This window comes from Acromyrmex echinatior, chromosome 1 (genome assembly GCF_024713525.1).
Source record: "Acromyrmex echinatior isolate Ae372 chromosome 1, ASM2471352v2, whole genome shotgun sequence".
Taxonomy (NCBI): Eukaryota; Metazoa; Arthropoda; class Insecta; order Hymenoptera; family Formicidae; genus Acromyrmex; species Acromyrmex echinatior.
In genome coordinates this window covers 26,141,408-26,164,932 of record NC_141852.1, presented here as the reverse complement: position 1 = coordinate 26,164,932, position 23,525 = coordinate 26,141,408, and the positions used below count along the sequence as shown (strand labels likewise).

Sequence of the window (23,525 nt, the reverse complement as noted above, 5' to 3'; positions counted from 1 at the left end):
CGGGATAACAAATTGCGCTTAGTGAAAGCAGACCATAATGCATTGCAGTCGGTTATGATTTTAAATATATTCCTAATAAGTACACCTTAAAGTAAAGTAAAGCCATTTCTACGGCCATAGTCTCCAATTCGTAAGAATGATAATAGCGTTGATCCGCTATCGTTTATTTATTAATCTTTTCAATGGAACCAGGCTCCATCGGCACCTGGTAATAACCCAATGTCTAATCCCGTAAAGTAACGGTGCCCACCGAGTTTATCAAGTTTCAACGGGAGCGGATATTTGTTCCTAATAGTAATAGCGTTCAACGTTATCTTTAATTATGCAGTTATATCACTGTACGAATCTGATAGACTTTTTTTTGTTCTCATGTCATTTATTTTGTATCTTGCTTAATACATTTTAGATTTATATAGCATGAACTATATGTATATACTTGCATTTTTTATGTTTTTTCGCGATCAGTTTTAGCGACAAATTTATTAAATTTTTTTAATTCTGAAAGATAGGACGAATTACGAACCAAATGGAAAGCACGTATACATAGGCTGCTCTGAGCACATATGTCTTCATTGCATGCATATCCCCATCATCTATCCCCTTCACTTATCTTTGATCAGTTTAAAGCTGTCGCGTCTTTTATCTGGCATCTATGTAACAGTCCGCTGTCAATTTATCACAATGTTATGCATAGAAACAAACTGCAAAATAAACGATATTTTTCCAATCACTCAGATGCCGAAAAAAAATTAATGATATCAACAAAGAGAGCAGGAATGTGGAATCTCTTCTTTAAAATTACTATTTAAAATTTTAAATTACTATTTCAAACATACATACATAAAAAATAAGATTTCAACCACGGACTTTTTTTATCGGGCTTTTTTGTAATCCTATGATAACTTCTTGAATCAGAAATAATATTGTCTAAATATCAAATATCAACGCTTATTTTGATTCAGAATATTCAAGTTGATTATTTTTGTATAAATTGTACTGTACGAAATAAAAATAAATATACCATTTTATATCTTAAAAACATATATTCCAGAGATATATTCTAAAATTATGTTTGAAAAGTAGCTTAGAACATTGTTCACCCGGAAAAAAACTTTTTATATACAATATAATTATATATTGTATAGATAAATGTTAGAGTATATAGGAAAGAGTTGTCGAATGCATACCATGTCTCCTAAAAGGAAAGCATGTTCGAAGAATTTTGGCTGCTTTCTAATAAAAGATACAGTGTAATACAGTGTAATACAGTAAATCATTACATTGTTTGCCAATGTTAAATAAAATCATATAAGTTATAATATTTAATCTAATCAAGGCAAAAGGTAATAAGTAATAATATAAGTTTTAATAAATTTCTTGTAAACTGTACGGTCAATTTAAATGAAACTTTACGAGAACAAATTTAAATGTTTACTTTATAATTATAATAATTTTTTAATTGCTGTCTTATACGCAATGTCTCAATTTAAAAGAGAATAATTACAGAATAAGGTTATACCTTCAATTTGTAATGTAAAATTTGTGATGTAAAATTCTATAAATTTAGAATTAAATATCTTCAAAATGATACAGTAAAATTAATAAAATTTTTTCTAGATATTGATATTATTAACATTTATATTACATGTATTAGGTGTTGGAATTAATTCGTAGCGTTTTTTAATGAAAGAATGTTATTTATTTCACATGAGCATTAAAAAATACATTAATGAAAGTACTTCCCATCATTTGTAAAACGCTACGAATTAATTCCAATACCTAATATATTATAGATTTGTCTTATGTTTCATCAAACGCGAGAACCTTCTTAAAGCAACATTGCAACGTTCCAACAATACTATTAGGTGTTGGAATTAATTCGTAGCGTTTTACAAGTGATGGGAAGTACTTTCATTAATGTATTTTTTAATGCTCATGTGAAATAAATAACATTCTTTCATTAAAAAACGCTACGAATTAATTCCAACACCTAATATATTTATATTATATCAAAATAGTCTTACTTTTTATACAATTATATATATATATATAATAAAAAATATATAAAAAGCTATGTGTAAAAAAATGCTATATACAAAATTATTATATAAATAAAAAATTGAATGATTGATTATATTTATGCATATTTCTTATCTCCAGTGGAAAATTTTTCATAATTATAAATATGTATAATTATATGCATATAAATTAATATCTTTCCTGAATTATATAATGATTAATAATTAAACAATGAAATATTTGATTTTTGTATTGAACTATTGTCAACCTCACGATTGTGTATTAATTATTTGAACAAATCTAATTAAAAATTACGTTAATAACTAAATAATTAAATATCTTTTACTAATTAATAATTAAACAAAAGCAGGAATTTGTTGACGTATCAATGTAAAGTTAAAAAAATGATACAAGTACTGTAAGTCGATAAAATTGGTAAATTTGGATGGTGAGATAGACAAGAATCACGCTTCTTGATGTCGAAAATCTCAGAAAAATCGTTTGAAGTATTAGCAAAGTAGGATAAGCGAGGAGATTGTTGGAAGTTACCTTACCTCTTCACTAACGTGCGCTCTTGTTAGTCCGATTTATTTTCTGAGATTTTCGAGACGTCGAGAAACCCGATTCTTCGCTTTACCTCCTCGCTATCTTGCGCTCCTGTTACTCCGGATTTATTTTCCGAGATTTTCGAGACGCCGAGAAACCCGATTCTTCGCCTTACCTCCTCGCTATCTTGCGTTCCTGTTACTTCGGATTTATTTTCTGAGATTTCCAACCTCGAGAAACGCGACTCTCGTCTATCTTATCTCATCCGAATTTACTACCTATTTCATTTTTATTTCAATTTTTCAATCATCCATACAGACATCAAGTTTTCACTTTTGTTTAATTATTATTTTAAATGAAAGTGTTCAATATATTTAATTATTTAAACAATTATTGGTTATAGTTGTGTTCAAATAACTATGAGGCACGATATCATATTGTGCGCACTAAGATGTAGAATACGATAACGATTTGAAATCGTACGTTTGCTTTCGGCGGCAAGTAAGACGCAACATCGCCATCGTCACGACGCTCAGATATCTCCGATAACTTTTTACGCTTCTAATAATTTTGTCAATATACGTTAATTTTTTAATGCCAAAAAACTGAACTTTTTCGCCTAATCTTTCCATCCGAATATATACTTTTATTATCTTTTATGCATCTCTTGCACAGATATGTATAATCAGATCTTTTTGTTATTTAATTATATACGTCTACATTACAAATAATAAAATTCGAGCGTTATAAAAATATATATTAGGTGTTGGAATTAATTCGTAGCGTTTTACAAGTGATGGGAAGTACTTTCATTAATGTATTTTTTAATGCTCATGTGAAATAAATAACATTCTTTCATTAAAAAACGCTACGAATTAATTCCAACACCTAATACATGTTATACACATAAATAAAAATTACTAATTTTCACGTTATAATGCATATCGTAATAAATTAAGAAAACCCATAATGTATGATTTGCTAAAATTAAATGGGTTTTCTAAAATTAAATAATAGACGTTTATTAATATCTATGCGAATGTTGCTTAAAATTTTCTATATGGAACTATCTTAGTGAGACGTCTATACGTGTATATAATTGAATAGAAGTTGATCATATGGATCAGAATGATTTTATTGATTAATTTTTAATTACTAAAACGAGCTGTTTATCTTTTACGAGATATGTTATAATTTAATAAGCGCTTTTAGAAAGCAATAAAAATGTGTACGCATGTCAAAATATATTGATTTATTATATAGCTTTAAGACAAAAATGATACATATCTTAACTTAAGCATAAATACATAGATTTAAACATACATTATAATGTAAAATGATAAAATAATTAGTCAACTTCTCTCATAATATTTAGAAGAAAAAAATATATGTATTTATAATATATAAACACAATATAAAACATATGCATAGGACACAATTGTTACATTATTAATCATGTATTATTAAATTATATATTATTAATCATATTATTAAATCATATAATATATTATTAAAGTTCAGACATATCCAGCAAGGCATTCAAATGCGTTGGCATCCAATTTGTACCATTATGACATACAAATAAGACATTGCTGTCAATGTAAGCCTGAACATTGCCCACTTTGTACACTTGCTTAGCCTCCTTATATCTATTCGGGATCGGCATAAATAATATACCTCTCTCTTCACACTTCTTTTGTACGAAATCCTTGAAACCCTGCGGTATTTGTGAAGCTGTTCGTACTGCCTCTGCGAGTCTCTGTAAGAAAACGATAGCATAATTTTATAGAAAATATATGCATATTACTTGTGTTATTTAACATCACGTAATTTAAACAGATAATGTGCAATTCCTGTACCTCCATTCTCGGCTGCGCAATCGGTGCCACCTGTGATATTGTTGGCTGAGTTCTTTCTAAGCTTGTTAAATATGAAACTTGTTCTATTGCGCCAGGTTGATGAGTTTGTGGCCCACTGACAGCCCTATTCATCATGTCCAATGCTTTCTTAAAATGCTCTGTAAATCATATTTATTTCATAATTTAATAATTATCAACTGTGGGGAAACAAAAGATGTAAATTTAATATAATAATGCGACGTACCTTTTATTACTGGTTCTGCTAGTAACTTATCATTTAACATCCCTTTCCAACCCATGTACCAAGTTGTTACTTGATCATAATTAGGCGAATGATTGAGCCAAAGTGCTAAAACTTGTAGCCATTTTGGGAAAAAGAATTTGTCAAGTAATCCTGCCATTATATGAACAGGTATTAATTCTTTCCATTCATACACCCAATTCCATTGATCTAAATGCTGTTGATGTGGATTTATAACAAACTCGGATAAGGCTATTTGCAATTTTGGAATAATGTTTTTGACTAAAAATGCTTCCATGTCTCCTTTAGCAAATACTTCTGCCCATGGTTGCAACATTAATCTAGCGGATCTATCTGATGGATGCCAACCTCCTAATGCAGATCCGAGTTTTCTACGTATTATTGGATAAATCAAAGTATCTAAACGATTTCCTTGAATAATATAAAAACAGTTATTATTACAACGTAATTCATTTGTATAATCAAATATATGAAAATCATATTAAAAGATAAATTTAAGTATGTACAGTAAAAAAAAAGCCCAAGAAAATTTTAATCATTATCAGATGTTAGTACAAGATTTCGTTGTCCACATCTTGTACTGATACGCGATAATGGTTAAAATTTTATCAGACTTTTTTATAAATTAGAATATAAAATGTCAGTGGCCGGAAACTTTTGCACGCCACTGTATATATACATATATACACACACTTACGTAATAATGGCAACCAAGGATGAATCCATGTATGAATAGGTACAGTATCAGTAAGAGGATTCCATTCTTCAACTTCCAATGTTAATTTTGGTAACACTAGTAAGTCTAATATATTTTCTAAAATCCAATTGGGTAATAATGGCATCCAGTATTCTATTAATTCAATTAAAGGCTCAGGCTGCCTACATGTCCACTGTCTAATTTATAAATAAAAAATATTAGAAGGTACAGATATTTAAAACTATAGATTTTTACAGATGTGTATCATAATAAAAACGTGAATTTTTTTTTGTTACATCTTTTGATTTACTTCTTCAAAATATTATACGTATATATTAGTATATATTATAAAAATGACTTACTGTATAGCTCCTCTAACTGATGGCATCCATGCATTCCATACTAGTTGATCATATGACTGCATAGTCCGTGTCTGTAAAGTCGTACTAGTTCCATTCTCCAAGATATCCTTCCACTGTTCAAATAATTTAATCGGTTGTTTTGGTTGTATTAACGGATTCCAATTAAGCAAACAATCTTTTATTTTTGGCGCCACGAAACTACTAGCTAATTCACCAAGTTCGTACATCTTGTACTCTTCATAATAATTGTTTTGTAAATTTTTGAAAGCCTCTGCAGTTTCTTGCAACGACAATTCGTTTGTTTCATTCATTAACTTATCTACAATAACAAGTACATTTTCCAAAGTATCAATAAGTTGACTATGTTGATCCATAACTTTGGATAAATTCTTTTTTTCTGCTTCTAAAGCAATTACTCTATCATTTAAATGTCTCATTCGTCGATCATTTTGAATGATATCTTGCTCGCACATATCTACAAGTAAATTTAAATTATGCTGCAATTCAGGCAGGGCAAAATTCACTTTAGATTTCTTGTCAGACGTAATTACAGTCTCATCAGGACATTGCTGACCACCAGCTATTGCATGATATCCACTAAGAATTCTTTGTTCTGGTCCTGTCATATCAATAACTTTAACTCTACTCATATCGCTTGATACTGGAAGTTTTTTATTAGGTTTCAGTTTTCCATCTTCCAAAACTTGATCTACACTTCTATAACAATATCTGACTTTTTTCTTGTTGCTGTCACCTTTCCGCCATTGAGATACTTTAGATTTGGATTCTTTTGTTTCCTCCCCATCATCATCTTTCTTTTTCTCAGGAATTTTTGGTGTTTTTTCTGGACCATATGCACCTATTGCACCCCTTCCTTTTCTGAGATGTGCTTCTACTGGTGCACTTATTCCTTGTAGTTGTTTACCTAAGCCCTTACCAGGTTCAAATCCCATCTAAATAAAAAATATTTTTTTTTATTAATTTACTACTTTATTTTCTATCTTATTCTGATTTACAATAAATAAATAACAGACATTGCTTGTAAAATACCTGTAGCAATAATTTAGCACCAATGCCCTTTGTATGCACTTCCCAACTACCCATTCCACTTTTCATCAATAAGGGATTCACTTGATGGCGCTTTTTACGCAGACCTGCAATATCGCTGTCCAAATTCAAAGAGAAAGATGGGCGTGATTTTGAATTATTTGATCTCTCATCTTCCGAACTAAATGAAAAAAATTATATATATATATATATATATATATATATGTATACATATATACGAATGTATATGATCACCTTAATAAAGATCAAGGAAGAAAAATACATTTATATTAAAAATAATTACGTTTAAATTTTTTACCTCGAGCTACTGTGCTTTGTTTGAGAATCCCTTGTCTCTTCATCATCTTCTTCATCATCTTTAGCCTCCTTCTCTTTTGGTTGTCCTGCTTGTTGGATACCACCAGCGACGAAATTAACTGGTGCTGTATAATTCTTAGGACCCTTGTTAAAAGTCTTAAAAGATGGTCTGGCAGATAATTCATCCTCATCACTATCATCTGCCCATATTCCTGTTTATAACAAAATATGTATTATAACAAAATATGAAAAAATCAACTAAAATCTAAAAGAACATAATAACTGTATACTTTTGTATACAAAGTATTGAAAAATTTTGTTATTATAAAGAATATATCAACTGATGTGTTTCAAATCATTTCCAATTCTTCGATTCCTTCGATTCTCTGTCTCAATTTAGTATAAAAATAATACTACTTGCAAAGGTTAACACACCTAGCATTTGTTGTTTCTTCGTCAGTTTGCGTCGGGGACGAGCGATGTTAAATTCATTATCCAAATCATAATCAGTAACTTCAAAGCTTTCCACTTCATCTTCAGACATTTTGCCGTATTATTTAATTAATTGCGATGTTGTGTAATTTCGTACCAATATAACCTCAAATTATAGTTTACCAAAATTTATATGCACTCAGAAATATTGATACGCATTGACATATCATTGATTGCATTTAGAAAACATACAATTTGTGGAACTGATGCACAACATTTGTTCGTGATTGATGATTACGTGTTTTATAAACAAAGATCGAAAGCACGAAGACCACTACAGGTACGATTACATGAAGCGCGGTACAGAAACTAACTAGGTAACTATACGAACCACGCAAATTGTGCTGCTTGCTTCTTTTCTCCTCTATTACATGGAGCGCAATTTGCGGCACAGACTAGTAACAAACTTACATTACTATACACTGCTTTTTAATGAAATTAATTGATTTAAACGGAATTATTAAGTAAATCTGTTAAAAAAAATAAGAGTATCGATAAAGTGTGCATAAAAATAAGTTAATATTGGGTCATCTAAAAAGTATCCGCGATACTTTGTCACTAGATATATGACCATCAACACACATTTAGTGACAAAAAACCGCGGATACTTTTTAGATAACCCATATATACTGTAACTTTGCTCTTATATATTTTTCGCTAGAGTTGATCATTTTCGGGATATTTTAGCGTTTCCAAACTTTTTGAAGACTGTATATTGTGATAAATGTTTTATACAGTACAGGATTTACTCATCGCATAAATAAAATTATATATAATTAAATAATATATATAATTATAAAATATAATTATTGATAATGTCTAGTATCCGTGCCGACCATATCACGTGATATCACGTAGTACCGCGTACTGCCTATTTTTCTAGTTGCTTACAGTTGTCTAGTTAGTTACTGTATTGCATACCGCGTATCATGTAATCGTACCCTAAAACTTCAAACCAGTCCGACCAATTCTAGTATATGTATAATTACAGTAGCGCAACTCTGTCGGCACCTTTGATGTTAGAGTTGGCCAAAATGGAATGCGCATGCGTAAAATAAATAAATTACCTAGCAGTGCCATAGTTACCATCTAAACTTCTTTTTCTTTTCATTCTTTTTTTGCTCTGTCAAAACTCACTAGATTTATTCGCGTCGCATTCTAAATTCCAACAAATGCGTTGGAGTGAGTAAGAGCTGTTATAGGAGCATATTAAAGCACGCAACGCGAATAAACCTACTATTGCAATAAAATAATCTGAACTTAATGAAAATTAATAAAAATAAAGTGTAAATATATTGAAAAATAAAGAGAAAATATATGTAGAAAAATTAGGAAAAATATTAAATTACCTTTAAAATATATATTTATATATAGAGAAATATTCAAATATTACATAATTGTAAATATATGTTATGAAAATGTTATAAATTGATATAAAAGAATTTATATATATATGTTATATGTCTAAAAAATAAATTTAAAATACAATAAATAAAAATTTAATGTATTTTATATAGAAAAGATATATATTTATTTATTAATATATTAATATATTAAAATAATTTTAATAATTATGCTAAAACATATATACATACAATACAAAGCACTGCATGTTAAAATATTATTAGGTGTTGGAATTAATTCGTAGCGTTTTACAAGTGATGGGAAGTACTTTCATTAATGTATTTTTTAATGCTCATGTGAAATAAATAACATTCTTTCATTAAAAACGCTACGAATTAATTCCAACACCTAATAAAAGAGAATTTTATTAATGAACAGAATCAAGAGATATTTCATTTTTTGTATATTTCCATTTCTTTATTTTATTTTTAATATATTCCATGTTTAATATATGTATAAAATTTATGATGCATATAACAGCTACAAGCATTGATCAAAATTGTTGATTTCTTGTTCTTCCTTGTCATCCTTGTTCTTCATCCTTGTAACATATAAAAACTTCAAAAATAAATAGATACATTAATTAAACATCTGGCAAATACAATATTAACATAAGCAAACATATTTACAACACATATAAAATTAAACATAATAAAATATAAAACATATATTTATATAGAGAAATATTACATAATTGTAAATATATGCTATGAAAATGTTTTAAAATGTTATAAAACATACGTATAAAATTAAAATAATATGTACATAACAACATTACATTATTGCACACGAAGAATAATGCATAATAAAAATAATAGGCATATGCAATTAAAGAAATATTTTACTTGAAAGTAATACAATGTATAAATTATTATATAATGCAATCTGGAAATAAAACATATTTATAACATGCATATAATAAAACGTTCAATTAGTAAATACATAATGTAATTATATAATGCACTTTGGAAGTAAAGCATGCAATTAATAAAAATAAGAAATGAAGTTAAGGAAAGATGTAAAACACAGTAACGTATACATAACAGTCCATTCCATGAAATACATTTCATTGTCCAACTCTTCTTGAATTATATCTCAGCTACTCAAGCTTGATATGAACCAAAAAAGAAGAAAGCTAATGAAACTTTTAAAAAATGCAATAAAATAAATACAATAATTATGGGCTCATAATTATCAATTATAATTATCATAAATTACTCAAATCATAAATTACAATTAGTACGTTATAAAAACAAGGCTGTAGATAGAAAACGCAACAAATTAAGAAGAATTATAATATTGGGTCTAAAAAGTATCCGCGATACTTTGTCACTAGATATATGACCATCAACACACATTTAGTGACAAAAAACCGCGGATACTTTTTAGATGACCCAATATAAATGTAAAATGTTTAAAAGTTTCCTATTCTTTTGAGTAATTGTTTTACATAACTTATTATATTGCGATAATATGTGTAATAAATACATATTCGGAAAAACAATTTTATTAAGAAATCTTTTCGGAAATCTGGACATGGTGGTCCAAAAGCTATATTTTATGTCTGGAACAAATAATTACCAATATTTTTTTTATAACAATTTTTTTCAAAATTTTTGATAAATATTTCTTCTAATTTGTGAATGTAGTAACAAAAATCATTAGCTGGTATATTTAAATTACCAAATAAATCTCCATTTTCATTTTCGTAAACTCGAAAAGAACAATATAGCGTTGTATTATCTAAGACAGTTTATTGTCATTTATAAAATTTTGACACGCAACACGTGAATGTATTGCTAAACATTATTTTACTAAAAAGCCACAAACATATTTAAATGCATTTTTCTCTGGCAAATCCATTGAATAATAATCATGTTTAGGAATTTTTTAAATTTTGTTCATTGATGGAACAAGTTCTGAAATTGTGAACGTCTCTGTAATATTTGATGTTTAACAATATTTAATTATCGTTATCGTTTGCAATTTTGCGTTTCCGAATGTTCTAATAATTTCGTACTAAATAATTTTTTAAAAGCACGCTAAACTATATAGATATTGGAAAAGGCACATTACCCACCTTGTTTCCGAACAGAGTCAAAAGAATGTTCAACACTATCTTGATTTAATCTGCGTGTTCGGAGATATGAAAAATTATAGTTTTTTAAAGTTGTCCAAAGTCGAATTGTGATCTGCCAGCAATCTAAGCATTTTAGTTTTACATATTTATTGTTATCGTTAATTACTTTAATAGATTTTTAAAAATTCAACATGTTTTGTAAAAATTGCATTTGTTTATCACTTTCAATAAACTTTTTGATATTCTTTAGAGTTATTTATATTGGAATGAATTTAATATAATATTTGAATTCAAATAATTTGTCAAAGTGATCAATGGAGTTTATAGTTCCAACTGCTTTAGTTGAAAAAAACTAGAAGATATCTGTGTGCCTGCTGATTACTAAATATTTGTGCAGCATATTTAACTTTCATTCTTAAAAAGTTACTTGGTTCTATATGAGACTTTGTTGATGCAAGAGCTGCTTTTATCCATTGTTTGCTGTCTCTTTTGTAAAATTCTACGATATGATCCCACGAAGCTATTTTATTATCTATTTGAAAATTGTATTTTAATAAGTTGTTTCGAGTTGCTTTTAATAAATGTGGAGTGTCAAAGATATATACAAGTATTTCTCCATCAACTACAAAACTTGAATTATCTGCCGAAATATTTAATATATGGAACAGTTGGATAAAATTTGAACTCATATTAGAAATGAAAGCATACACCAAAGCACCATTGTTTTTTAATTTTATAATGATGTCAAATATAATATTTTTTAAAAATGTAACAGGACATGCAGTTTCTATAAAGCAAAAACAAACGGGCAGTTTTCAGTTTCCTACAATGCTACGTGTCATTATAACTAATGCACTTTTTGCGGATATGGATATTTTCCTATTACCAAAATCTTCAAAATCAATTATCTCATCCCGCGAAATATTATAAAATAAATAGTTTTTCAAGCACATTTCATTTGCGCATGGCAATACGCAATGGCGCTCCATTAACGGTAATGTATTAAATTTTACTTTAAGTGCTTCAAAAAGTTTATCATTTATATCAGGCACAATATTACACTTTTGTGTAAATAATTGTAGAGAACATACTGAAGGCAATTGTTTTCTTCAGTTCTTTATAATTTCTTGGACCTAAGAAATGACAAAGCGAATTTTTTAAAATCACCATCATATCTTCTGCCATTTGTTTTTATATTGTGCATGAATATCATCATTTGTGCACTAATATTTTATTAAAGCTTTGTGGTAATAACTTACGGACTAATTTTTATAAAGTTTCTTGTTCGTTAGTTTCTTTGGCTCTTTAGTCTCGTATGTTCTTCTTTTTTGCCTTCAAATGGAGTCGTCGGATTATTTCGCGGAGTGTTTTGTTTTGTGCCTTCAATTTTGCGAGCTTCACACGCAGCTTGTTTTTCCTTGGACTATCCTCCGACGATTTCATGTCCTGTTTTGTATGCTTAGATGTATTTCTGTAACAAGTTTAAATTCATATTAGATATTGAGAAAAGATTTATTATTCTAATAGAAACAAATAGTAAAAGATTACTACATAAAATACAAGATTATATGAAAATTAAAATATATTATGTTAAATGTACACATTCCATGTCAAATGTACATGTAGTGTGCAATATGTTGCATAATCTAGTACAAACTTTATCTTATATAAAAACATCGATAGTCTCTTTAATTCTTTAAGGCCCAGATTGCCCAGAAGACTGATTTGAATATATTTTTTTTACAATATAATCTTTATAAAATATTCCTGATAAAGAATTTTGTGTATCAAATAAAATTATTCTTTTGAAGATGCATAATCATGTATATTCATATTTATATACACTCCAGCTACAGAATTACAATTAAATATTTAAATTAATAATAAACGTGATAAATCAATCTTGTACTTTAAGAAGGTAAAAAATAAGAAACTACTAATTGTTTAGATATTTCCAATAATATGTATACAAAATGAATAATGTTACACCAAATCAAGTGCCAGAGAATATTAGCTCTGCAAATAATCACCATAGTGGCTTATTTTTAGTAAGAATATTATTTTTTAAGTTGGAATAGTAATTCTAATTGCAACTAGTAAGTATAAATTAAGAATGTTATATAGACAGAGTTACTACTGTGTCAATATAAATAGTATTTGGGAAAAGTTCAAAGTCAATATACTTAATTAGGTACACAGGGCCTTACAGGGTTAAATAAATAAAATTTGATGAAAATTAATATTGATCTACACAAATATAATAACAAAAATCTACATTGGATTTAATGTAATTTATAATAAATTAAGACTTACGGTTTAATTATCTCAGTATCCATGTTATCAACAATAATTGGTAGTGTTTCTGCAAATTCCATATTGCTGAAAGTATAAAATTTAATATAACATTACAAGATAAACTATATATATAGAAAAAATTATTTAAATATAAAATATTTCAATATAACGTACTCATTTGTTTCTACTTCGGTTTTGATTTCCATATGTTTTTCCAGATGCTCCTGCTGTGTTTCTGTAGATTCCATATTGCTGAAAATATACAATTTTGTTACATTAAATTTCTTATTAAAAATATAAAATATTATCTATTACCTGTTTTTTTCCTGTGTTATATTATTTGCAAGTTCTCTATCTATTTCTCTGCAATAAAAATATATGATATCATAACATTTGAAAATAAAATATCATATTTATACATATATACAAGGTGAATCAGAGTTATTGAACCAACTTTTTCCCTATAAGAAAATTATCGACTTCATACTTAAATGAATTATAACGTGTCAATTATTTTCTCATAAGATAAAAAGCTGGTTTTATATATATATATATATATATATATATATATATATATATATAAAATATTTAAATACAAAGCATTTGAATTTAACATACTTATTTATTTCTGCTTTGTCTTCAATGTCAATCGTGTTTTCTCTGAAAAGAGAGTTAATTATTATTTCCTAATTTCATAAATTTCTACATTTTTTCCCTTTTATATCTCTTTTATATAAAAACAAACTTTGCATTCACTAAAAAATAAATTAAATTATAAGTAGAAACTCACTTCCCACATTCTGGTCCAAAAAATATTGTCGGTATGGCATCTGGATGAAGACGAGCTCTCATTTTATTTATTTTGTACCATTTTTCTTTGAAATGCAAATGACATAACCGACAATTCTGGTACGCATATTCTGGACCTTTTGGTTCTAAGTCCAGCCTTCCACATGCTCGTACCCATTGCAACCATCTACAAATTAGATATTTTATCAATTAAAATGTACATAGAATTGAAAATTGATTTATATAAACTGATTTATATAAAAAGTGATAAAAACAACACACCTTTCATGCTCCTTTGGAAATCGGAAAAAATAACGCTTTTCTAAATTAAATTTTTTTGTGCACGCTGGTACTGCACACCATACGTTTTTTCCTTTAATCATTTTATATTGTTCTTTTTTTTACAATTTTTTGGAGTTGACACAGCATCTGAAACAGAGACCTAAGATCAAAATGCTCTTCCAAGAGAATTACTAACCTATAGAGGAAAGCCCTCTATTAAGAGAGCGCCTGATATGAAATAGCGGCGTTTCCGCTAAACTAATAAATGCTATCTATTGATTCAATCATGAATTTATTCTTGGATTGAAAACTATTTAGTGGAAAATTCATTATTATATAGATACCTGTAATCATCGTAAAAAAAGATTTAAAAATTTGTCTTTAAGTTTCATTGAGATGAGCCTTTAAATTTTGTTTATTATTTAATAAAAGTAAATTTATTATTTAAAAAAAATATTTGACAATAAATTGTTTATGTAATGATAGAGTAAGATCGTATTAATAAAAAAATATAAGATATGTTGAATTGTTTAATTATATGGGTCATCTAAAAAATATCCGCGGTTTTTTGGTCAACACCATCTAATGACAAAAAACCGCGGATACTTTTTAGATGACCCAATAGATGATCGTAAAACCGTAAGGCGCAAAAATCGTAATATGAGATATCCAAAGTATTTTTAATTTGAAATAATCTATGCTTCTATGTCATAGTGAAAATTGTTATTAAAGTGTAAATGTTATTGTACAATAATAAAAAGGATAACCTGAATGAACATTGAGTGCCTATTTCTGCGATGCTTGTTCTAACTACTTGAAGACAAGTCGTACAATGCATCGCACGTTCGTTTGTTGAAAAATATTTTTTTTTTTTCGATTTCCATTCGATTTACGGAATTGTCCTTTTGGAACAATCTATGGCGATAATGAATTGTTCGATTATTAAAAAAAGGGGTGCCGGATAAGAAAATGTTTTTTTTGTTTTCTGCTATTCATTCATTTCCGTTCATATGGAATTGTCCTTTTCGAACAATGTTTGGAATAATTAGAAGCAAGAAGAAATTGTTTGATTTTTCAAAAAAGGAGGGCTAGCAAAAATAATCATTTTTTCCATTTTATTTATTGGAGAACGATTTAATGGAATAAGATAATATCGCTTTGGAACAATACAGAACAAACTCAGAACAATCTGGAGCAATTGTCAATTTCTTCCTGAAAGAGAATGAAATTTTGAACTAAAAGTTTCTTTGCCAATTTTGGCTCAGACCATTACTTACCGAGTTATTAGCGATTAAAGTTGATCAATCAGCAAGCAGACAGAGCAAACTGGGATTCCTCGCACTTGCTATGCATTATCTCGATTGAAACTTATTCTAATTAATTGAAACTTATTCTAATTAATTGAAAATTATTCTAATTTTTAATATTAACAAATAAATAAAAATAAATAAATAAATAAATAAATAAAGTCTGAGCCAAAATTGGCAAAAGAACTTTTAGTTTAAAATTTCATCCTCATTCATTCCCTGAAACATTAATGAAAAGATATAGGACATCCTATATATATATATACGATAAAGGCTGTGTTTGCTCTGGCGTTCACAACGCTTTAAGTATCGTTTCATCCTTGTTGTTTATTATATTGTATATTAAACAAGGACAATTGATGCACAAGCGCTGTGAGCGCCAAACCAAACGCGGCCAAAATAAGTCTACTCACAATCAGTAAAAAAATAATAAAATAACTGAATTCATCATGGTATAAAAATATAAGATATTCTATTCTCAAGGATGCACAGTCGTCTTGAACATGGCTACTCTTATCATTCAAAGCGTTATCCTAAATTTAGGGTAAGCACTTGATTACTCTGATTTAGTCTGCTGGCCATTATGCGCAATAAAATATCTTATATTCTTATACTATGGAATTCACTTTATTTGTGAAAAAGACACCTTCCAACGACATACATGGGTGGTCTTTTAGTTCCGCACGCGACTTTTTGTTGTGTGTATGTGCTATCCTATATATATTCCCCCATCGCAAAGATTTCTTTACAGAGGGGCATAGTGCCAGGAGCACATATATATAAGAAATAAGAATTATTAGTAATGGCATGGACACGAATAGACCCACGTATGCCGTTCGAGAGTTAATTCAATTGTAACTTTTAACGACAGTCGTTTAAGAGTTGGCAGAATTGGCCCCTTAATTATACAGACATTACCGCTCATGGACATTTGATGACACCTGCATAAATTTCATCGAATAATCATGTAAAAAATAAAGACATTATAAAATAGCAATTGTATTATTTTTTAAAATATATTTTAGGTCACTTGTACACATAACAACTATTAACATTTGCTAACAATTGCAAAAGTTTTATAAATTATTTTTAATTTTATGCCAAAATGTTTTTCCTTTATTTTACCTTTATTTCGTAGAATATTGATAGTATAATCGGTTCAAAAATTCGCTCTTGACATATAGAACTAAATAAAAATAATTTATAAAGCTTTTGCTAGTCTACCTCTCACTTATGGGAATAGGTTGGCAACATACACTACAGCATCAGCCCATATTTGTGTTCTCTGGGCGGATTTTTGAAATTTATCGATTATACTATCAATGTTCTACGAAGTAAAGACAATACTTTTTTGGCATACAAAATTAAAACTAATTTATAAAGTTTTTGCAATTGTTAATACGTATACAAGTGATCTAAAATATATTTAAAAAATAATACAATTACTGTTTTATAAAATCTTAATTTTTTTACATGATCATTCGAGATAAAATTTATGCGTGTGTCCGAATTTCCATGAGTGATAGTGTATGTATGACATGTGTGATCAATTCAAATGCTTTTCTTTTCAAACTAAATAAATTTCGCATTGCAACAAGGATATATCCACACAACTTGCATAGCCGTATAAATATATGCATAAAGAAAATTATCCAATTGCATTGCTCTTTTAAAATTGTACGTAAAATGTGATTGGATAATTTTCTTTATGCATACATTTATGCAATTATGCAAGTTATGGATATAGCCTTGCACAAGCAAATAAAAATTTGAGGGGGTTTGCGTATTTGAGAAAACAACAGCTAAACTATTCATCAATTTATTTGTGTGCAAGTCAGCCACAAGGGAAAGACATACGCGCCGATCGATTTCATATGATTCAACGAGAAGACAGATCTCAAAGTCGATTTTACATATGTATGAATCGAATATAAGAGCTATATAGTTTTAGTTCTAGAAATCCGCAGTTCCAGCTGCAGTGCACAGCGAACGTACTATCACATTATTCGATTATATAAATCATGTTTTGAATGATTTGACAATCTCATTAAAAATATATAACACTATAACAATTTGTGTGTGTAAAACTTAAAACTTCGAATATTGCAGAATTTTATGAAATTATTCCCATTAAATTGAGTAAGAAGAAGAAAATCTATAGATTTTTACAATACAATCATAATAAAAACAAAATCGGAAATATCAAATAATTAACACTCGCAGAACACAATAACTAACATTACATCAGTGTTATGATTTCCTACTTAACAATGTAACTGTTATATACAATATATTACATTTATATTGTTAATTATGAGCTGTGGGAAATTATACGAATAATATTGATGTAATGTTGCTGTTAATTTGTTTTCTGCGGCATCACCTTATGACAAAGAAAAAAAATGTAAAAATCTGTTTAGATTCTGAGATTGTGCAAGTTGTAATTTTGAATGACATATAATTCGTTTAGAAAATTTCCTGGTTCAATTTCTGCGAGGAATCGACAGGTCAATGTGATGGAACGTTCGCGTCGGCGTCGCATCTGAACATGCCATTAATCTCTAAACACTAGCCATTAGAAAAGGCAGATCCAATTTTGATTTTCGCACTCGGTCCGATCTGCCTTCGAGTTCGAGGATAATTCGCTTGCTCGACTGACAAGCGGACAGACCAAATGCGGATGCAATCGCGGTTAGAAAATCGGTTCTCCACATCAATAATTTCACACGATTGCTCTCTCACGATTCGAGGAGGAGGCATAGATCGCTACTACAAATTTCTCTCTTTGAAATCCTTCGATCGCTACTTATCTCGTATATGCGGTAGAAGCGCACAATGGCCCCACCAAACTCGTTACTCTCGACTCGATTTTTTTACGTTAAGTGATACCGATTTAAATTTATCATCTTGGAAATCGAAGATCGCTTTACTCGTTTACTCGAATCTTATATAAATTCATATTCTTCAAAAATATATTCCACATACATATAGTTAACGCAATTTTCTCTTTTAGATAGCGTTTGAGATTGCTTCAACAAAGCTAAATAACTCAGTCGACACGAATTAAAAGTAACATTAATATTAACATCAATATTATAATTTCGTATTCAACCACATAAATTTAATACAACACAAATTTAATATAACATATTGTGTTACATAAGTTACATCGTTGAGTTGGAATTATAGCATTGATATTATGTTACTTTTAATTATGAAACTTTTAAATATTATTATATTACGAATTCATTCGAAAAACTTTGCAACAAATGAACATAGGATCTCCATCGTGTATAGGATCATTACTCCGGATATCGCGGGCATCGATCGAGAGTCTCGAATCGGTGTATATTCGGCGTGAATACTAGACAACTGCAAGGAGTATTGGGCAACTGTCACACTCACATTTTAATCTTTATTGTAATAGACTGTACTCTGAATTTCATCGCACACTTTCCTTCTTTTAACAAAAACTGTCGCGTGTACGCAGGGATCGAGTCTTTTCGATGACGCTTTATCATCCATTTTACGCTCTTTTCTCTGTTTACTCTCTTTTTCGCTCACACACATGCATAGCATTCATTTTTGTTTCATCTTACTCCTTCTTTATGCACAACAAACCACGTCATAAGACGTATCATGCGTTTTGCATGCTAGTCGAGGCATATAACAAAATTCGATATAGACTACAACAATAATAACGTTTTTACTACACACTTTTCTCACATACGTACTTTCAACATACAATCTCATGCACACTTAATCCGCCATTCTAATATGTTGCCGTTCTAATACAATTTGTAGATTCTGTTACTTATAGGATATATATATATATATATATATATATATATATATATATATATATATATATATATAACTCGTGGTGTCGGCGATCTTTACTACATGACAAGCGTTTTATCCGGCACAGTCCATCACGTTATATTCATTCTTTATTTTCTTTCCTCCTCTCCTTTTCTCTTTTTTCTTCAGTAAATTCAATATTTATACACTATCTTACAATCCCTTTCTCTTTCTCTCTTTCTTTCTCTATCTCTCTTTACCCATTCTTTTTCTCTTCATATTTTCTATGTACAATTCAATTTTTGACCTTCTCTCTTTTTTTTTTAAGATATTAATAAATGATAATTACCAGCACTATCTACACTGTAAATGATTTAATAGTTGATTTTTTCTCCTTAAACGCTACTGTGCTAATTAATCTTTTATTTATCATTTATATCACATTGTTCACATTATTCATTTAGCTTGAGTGCTCAGTGCTATACTATCTTTAGTTTCCATCCGTTATAAATCATCCTCGATCCGTTTGGTTATCTTCGCTCTAACGAAATTATTTACATGAGGCTATTACATCGCTTAAATAGTTACCGATAAGGGTCTCAGTCGCTAAACAGCTGATTGTGAAATATCACAGAAGCGATATTTCACAATCAATGACATTTCTTTTTTTTCTACTTTTCTCTATTCTAGTCCCGCTCACAGCTTTGTATTTCTTGCGTGTGTATGTGTGTCATAGGACATACGATATAATCATTTGCATTCATTGTACGACTTGAGGTTTCGTCGAATGAAAGCGTTTGCGTTGAAAATAATTCAACAAAACTTTATTTTTGACTAGTACCTCGAACCGAGTTTTCGTTCGGTTTTTCGTCGTCTTTATTGCAAATTGAATTTTCTCGTTACGTCCCGAACACTAAGAAGCGCGTAATACGACGATGGACAAGTAATTTTATTAAACATATTAATTTAACTGATGAACTTCTCCTCCTTTCCATTGAGACGCCAGTGGCATCGAGATTAAATGAAAATTTGGGAGATTCGTGTACTTATAGAGTATAACGACTTAAGATTTGAAAAGAAAAAAGGAAATCTATATAGTAAACTGAGTAACATAAACAAATTGTATAATCTACAGCATGAAGAACTTTTCTTATGTCGAATTTCTCATATTGAGTTAGCAAAGTATCTGTCTTAAACGTCGAATAACGTTAATCAAAATACGTTTATGTGATTTCGTAGCCCCTTAAGGCACGCATTTACATCTTAACTCGAATCACTAATCATACTATTCACGATTAAATAATTTAAAGGATACAAAACAAGCTGGTACGTAGATATATAAAGGATAGTAGTACTAATAATATGCACAAAGGCTCTGGTATTCGAAAGAGAAAAAGGTCGTCAACAATTATACAACGTGCAAAAAAGCAGAAAACATTACGCGTTGAGTTACATCAGAAAGATATTTCGTTGTATAAATGTCATATGCAATGAGAATATCAATTGTTACGTAGTAATTTTAATAAATATCTCAAACGAGTTCATTGTTCCAGCAATTATTGTTGACGATCTCATCACTGGAATACCAAACAGAAGCGTACAGTATGATTTTACAGGAGCGAACAAACGTACAAGGTATTTTTCGATAAATAAGGTTAAAATTATGTTAAAAATGACATAGATTTCTTATTCCATAAACAGTTATCTTTCATCTTATAACTTCTTCAATCTTCAACTTTCAAGTCTCCAATAAATTTCGTACAAAATTGAGACATTGCAATCGAATTTGAGATTATGAATTTATTACTTTCATAGAATATCATATCATCTCTTACTTATATCAAAATTTGTTATTTCCAAAAATAAAAAATGCAATAAGAACTGCATAAAAATTTTTATTTTTCCATATAGTCATCGTAAAGTTTGATGTAATTTTGATTTATACCTTATTTATCGGACAATTCTCGTACATACAGAAAATAATGAAAAATAGTGCAATAGTTTGATAAATGCGTGCAATCATTCTAGCTTCCCAAATAGTTGTGAGCATTATCGTTTCTTTCTATTCTCGAGCCATTTTCGGTTGTTATGCAAGAATTGCATTACAGAAATGAATGTAATGTATAAAAACATGAAACGTTACAATGCACACGTATTCACGAGACAGATTACAATGATGACGACTTAAAATATACGTTTCTAAATCCTTCCATATGACGAAATCTGAGCATGAAGAAATTAATATGTTCGTAGCACGTTGCAATTATGCGTGAAAAGCGCGATAGCGATTTGTATAATACGCATATAAACATATAATAAATACAGAGGAATAAATACTTAATATATATTATAACAAACCTACATAATCTGTTGCCAGTTTCTAAATAACTCGCTTTTATTCGCTTTTTATCGATTTAACAAGATTTAATACATCTTGTGATTCAATTATCAAAATTAAACAGACAGACCTCTATATAGAGTTCAGTATCCGTTCTCCACAGCCGTTTTATAAATTTTAAGACACAAAAACTCATCATAATTTTTCAACTTCCGCTCACTAAATAATTAAATCCAAACATTCCAGAGCTTTTCTTTTAATATAATACTAAGAGTACTGCTATTTTTTCTTATGATACTTTTTCAATTGCAATAAGATATAATGAAACTTGTCAATTTATGGATCTCACAAAACACAGTCAAGCAATTTAAAAGTTATGCAAAACGTAAAATTTGTTTTATTGCAAGTCAAAGCTTTTTTCTCGTTTCGTTTTTAGAAAAGATATCTAGGATATCTGAAGTAACATAAAACACTTAAAAAAAAGTCAAAGTAAGCTTAACGAAAGAATTCCCAATCGAGAATATGATGAAACAATGATCTGAATAGCATATGATATATATAGCCGGTATAGCCTTTTAAAGTCTTAATTTGTCAACGTGTTAACATGAAAGAAGCTTTCGCATTCTTGACACTCGAGCTACAGTCGTAAATTAATTTGTTAGAACTTTACATTTAATTTTTATGCACACACAATAAACTATCTCCCTTAATAAAATCAAGATACCGTGTACAATACATGTGTTGAGCAAGGATTTTTTTTCACACTTTCTCAGTCGATTTATTCTTCGGAAGAGCTCATATCTCGAATGTCAATCTTTATGGGACATAAATGATGTTTTAAAATGCAAGACCATTTTGATGTTAGAAAAAGAACAATAGACAAATTTCACGTCAGATTCTTCCACGATATTTACTGCCTGTAAAATATTTCAGATATAAATCACTCACATTCTCGCTAATTTATCACTAACATATCTAAGCGATTCCAACAAATAACAAAAGATAGATTTACTTTAGATAAATGTAGAGTAGAGATATACTCGAAACACTAGCAAACCGTATTTGTTGTATTTTGATATTCCAGCGCAATCAGATTAATTTTGCCTTTCCTTGATTCTGTCAGACAGTCGAATTCGAGGTCGAAGAAGATTGTGTACTGGAAGCTGTCGCCGCCGTTGTTGAGGGTGCTGTCGACGTTGACGGTGAGCTCACCACGACGACAGGTTTCATTAAAGTCGTGGTGTTAAGATACTGAGCGTTTACAAGCGGCATTTGTCCCACGGACTTGAGAATGGGAGTAGTGATCATCTTTCCCGCGAGACTCGATGGTGCTAAGATGTGAGCGGTCACCTGATTACCTTGAGAGACGACAGTCATCGGCGTAACAATCGGAGTCAGACCAGAGAGAGGCGTGTGCTGGCCGACGATGTGAGCTATACTCTCTGTAGATGGAGAGTTCTGCATCATTGTTGAGGTTGGTTTGCCCGTAGCGGTTTGAAGTGATACTCCATGACTTAAAGTTAATCCTGCAATCACAAAATAATGAATGTATCAAGCTTTTTTTGCTGCATCGTATTATAGTACGGCAACTTGTAGCGGCAACTCATAGCAGTGCACATTCCGAATA

The 23,525-nt window shown here is 29.4% G+C and overlaps 3 protein-coding genes across 10 annotated transcripts in view; all 3 read right to left on the bottom strand.

Moving 5' to 3' along the window:
* Window positions 1–3,802: 3,802 nt before the first annotated feature.
* sip1 (septin interacting protein 1) lies at window positions 3,803–7,964 on the bottom strand. The gene is made up of 8 exons (XM_011052815.2): window positions 7,546–7,964; window positions 7,112–7,322; window positions 6,796–6,973; window positions 5,746–6,698; window positions 5,384–5,580; window positions 4,669–5,097; window positions 4,425–4,582; window positions 3,803–4,324 (listed from the first exon to the last, which is right to left on the bottom strand). Exons 1-8 carry the CDS (start codon window positions 7,652–7,654, stop codon window positions 4,076–4,078), a joined length of 2,484 nt encoding a protein of 827 aa, XP_011051117.1. The 5' UTR covers window positions 7,655–7,964; the 3' UTR covers window positions 3,803–4,075.
* A 1,432-nt stretch (window positions 7,965–9,396) lies between these two features.
* On the bottom strand, window positions 9,397–14,706 carry LOC105144120 (uncharacterized). Of its 5 annotated transcripts, none has more exons than XR_015547026.1 (9): window positions 14,453–14,706; window positions 14,172–14,357; window positions 14,000–14,041; window positions 13,697–13,744; window positions 13,556–13,633; window positions 13,400–13,465; window positions 12,346–12,557; window positions 11,087–11,209; window positions 9,397–9,547 (listed from the first exon to the last, which is right to left on the bottom strand). XR_015547026.1 is itself a non-coding variant. In XM_087412163.1 (8 exons), the coding sequence occupies exons 1-7, from the start codon at window positions 14,551–14,553 to the stop codon at window positions 12,392–12,394; spliced, it is 687 nt and encodes a 228-aa protein (XP_087268289.1). In that variant the 5' UTR covers window positions 14,554–14,705; the 3' UTR covers window positions 9,397–9,547; window positions 12,346–12,391. The 5 variants fall into 5 exon arrangements, 1 of the variants encoding a protein (XP_087268289.1); XR_015547025.1 differs by lacking the exon at window positions 11,087–11,209 and adding an exon at window positions 11,973–12,219 and having other exon boundaries at window positions 14,453–14,705; XR_015547024.1 differs by lacking the exon at window positions 9,397–9,547 and adding an exon at window positions 9,830–10,925.
* Window positions 14,707–17,562: 2,856 nt separating this feature from the next.
* The window catches only part of LOC105144122 (uncharacterized), a 28,109-nt gene continuing 22,146 nt past the window's right edge, over window positions 17,563–23,525 (bottom strand). For all 4 annotated transcript variants that reach the window (XM_011052817.2, XM_087412135.1, XM_011052818.2 and 1 more), the window contains one exon: window positions 17,563–23,424. In XM_011052817.2, the coding sequence (XP_011051119.1) occupies window positions 23,018–23,424 (407 nt within the window). In that variant the 3' untranslated portion in view covers window positions 17,563–23,017. The remainder of the gene's footprint in view (window positions 23,425–23,525) is intronic.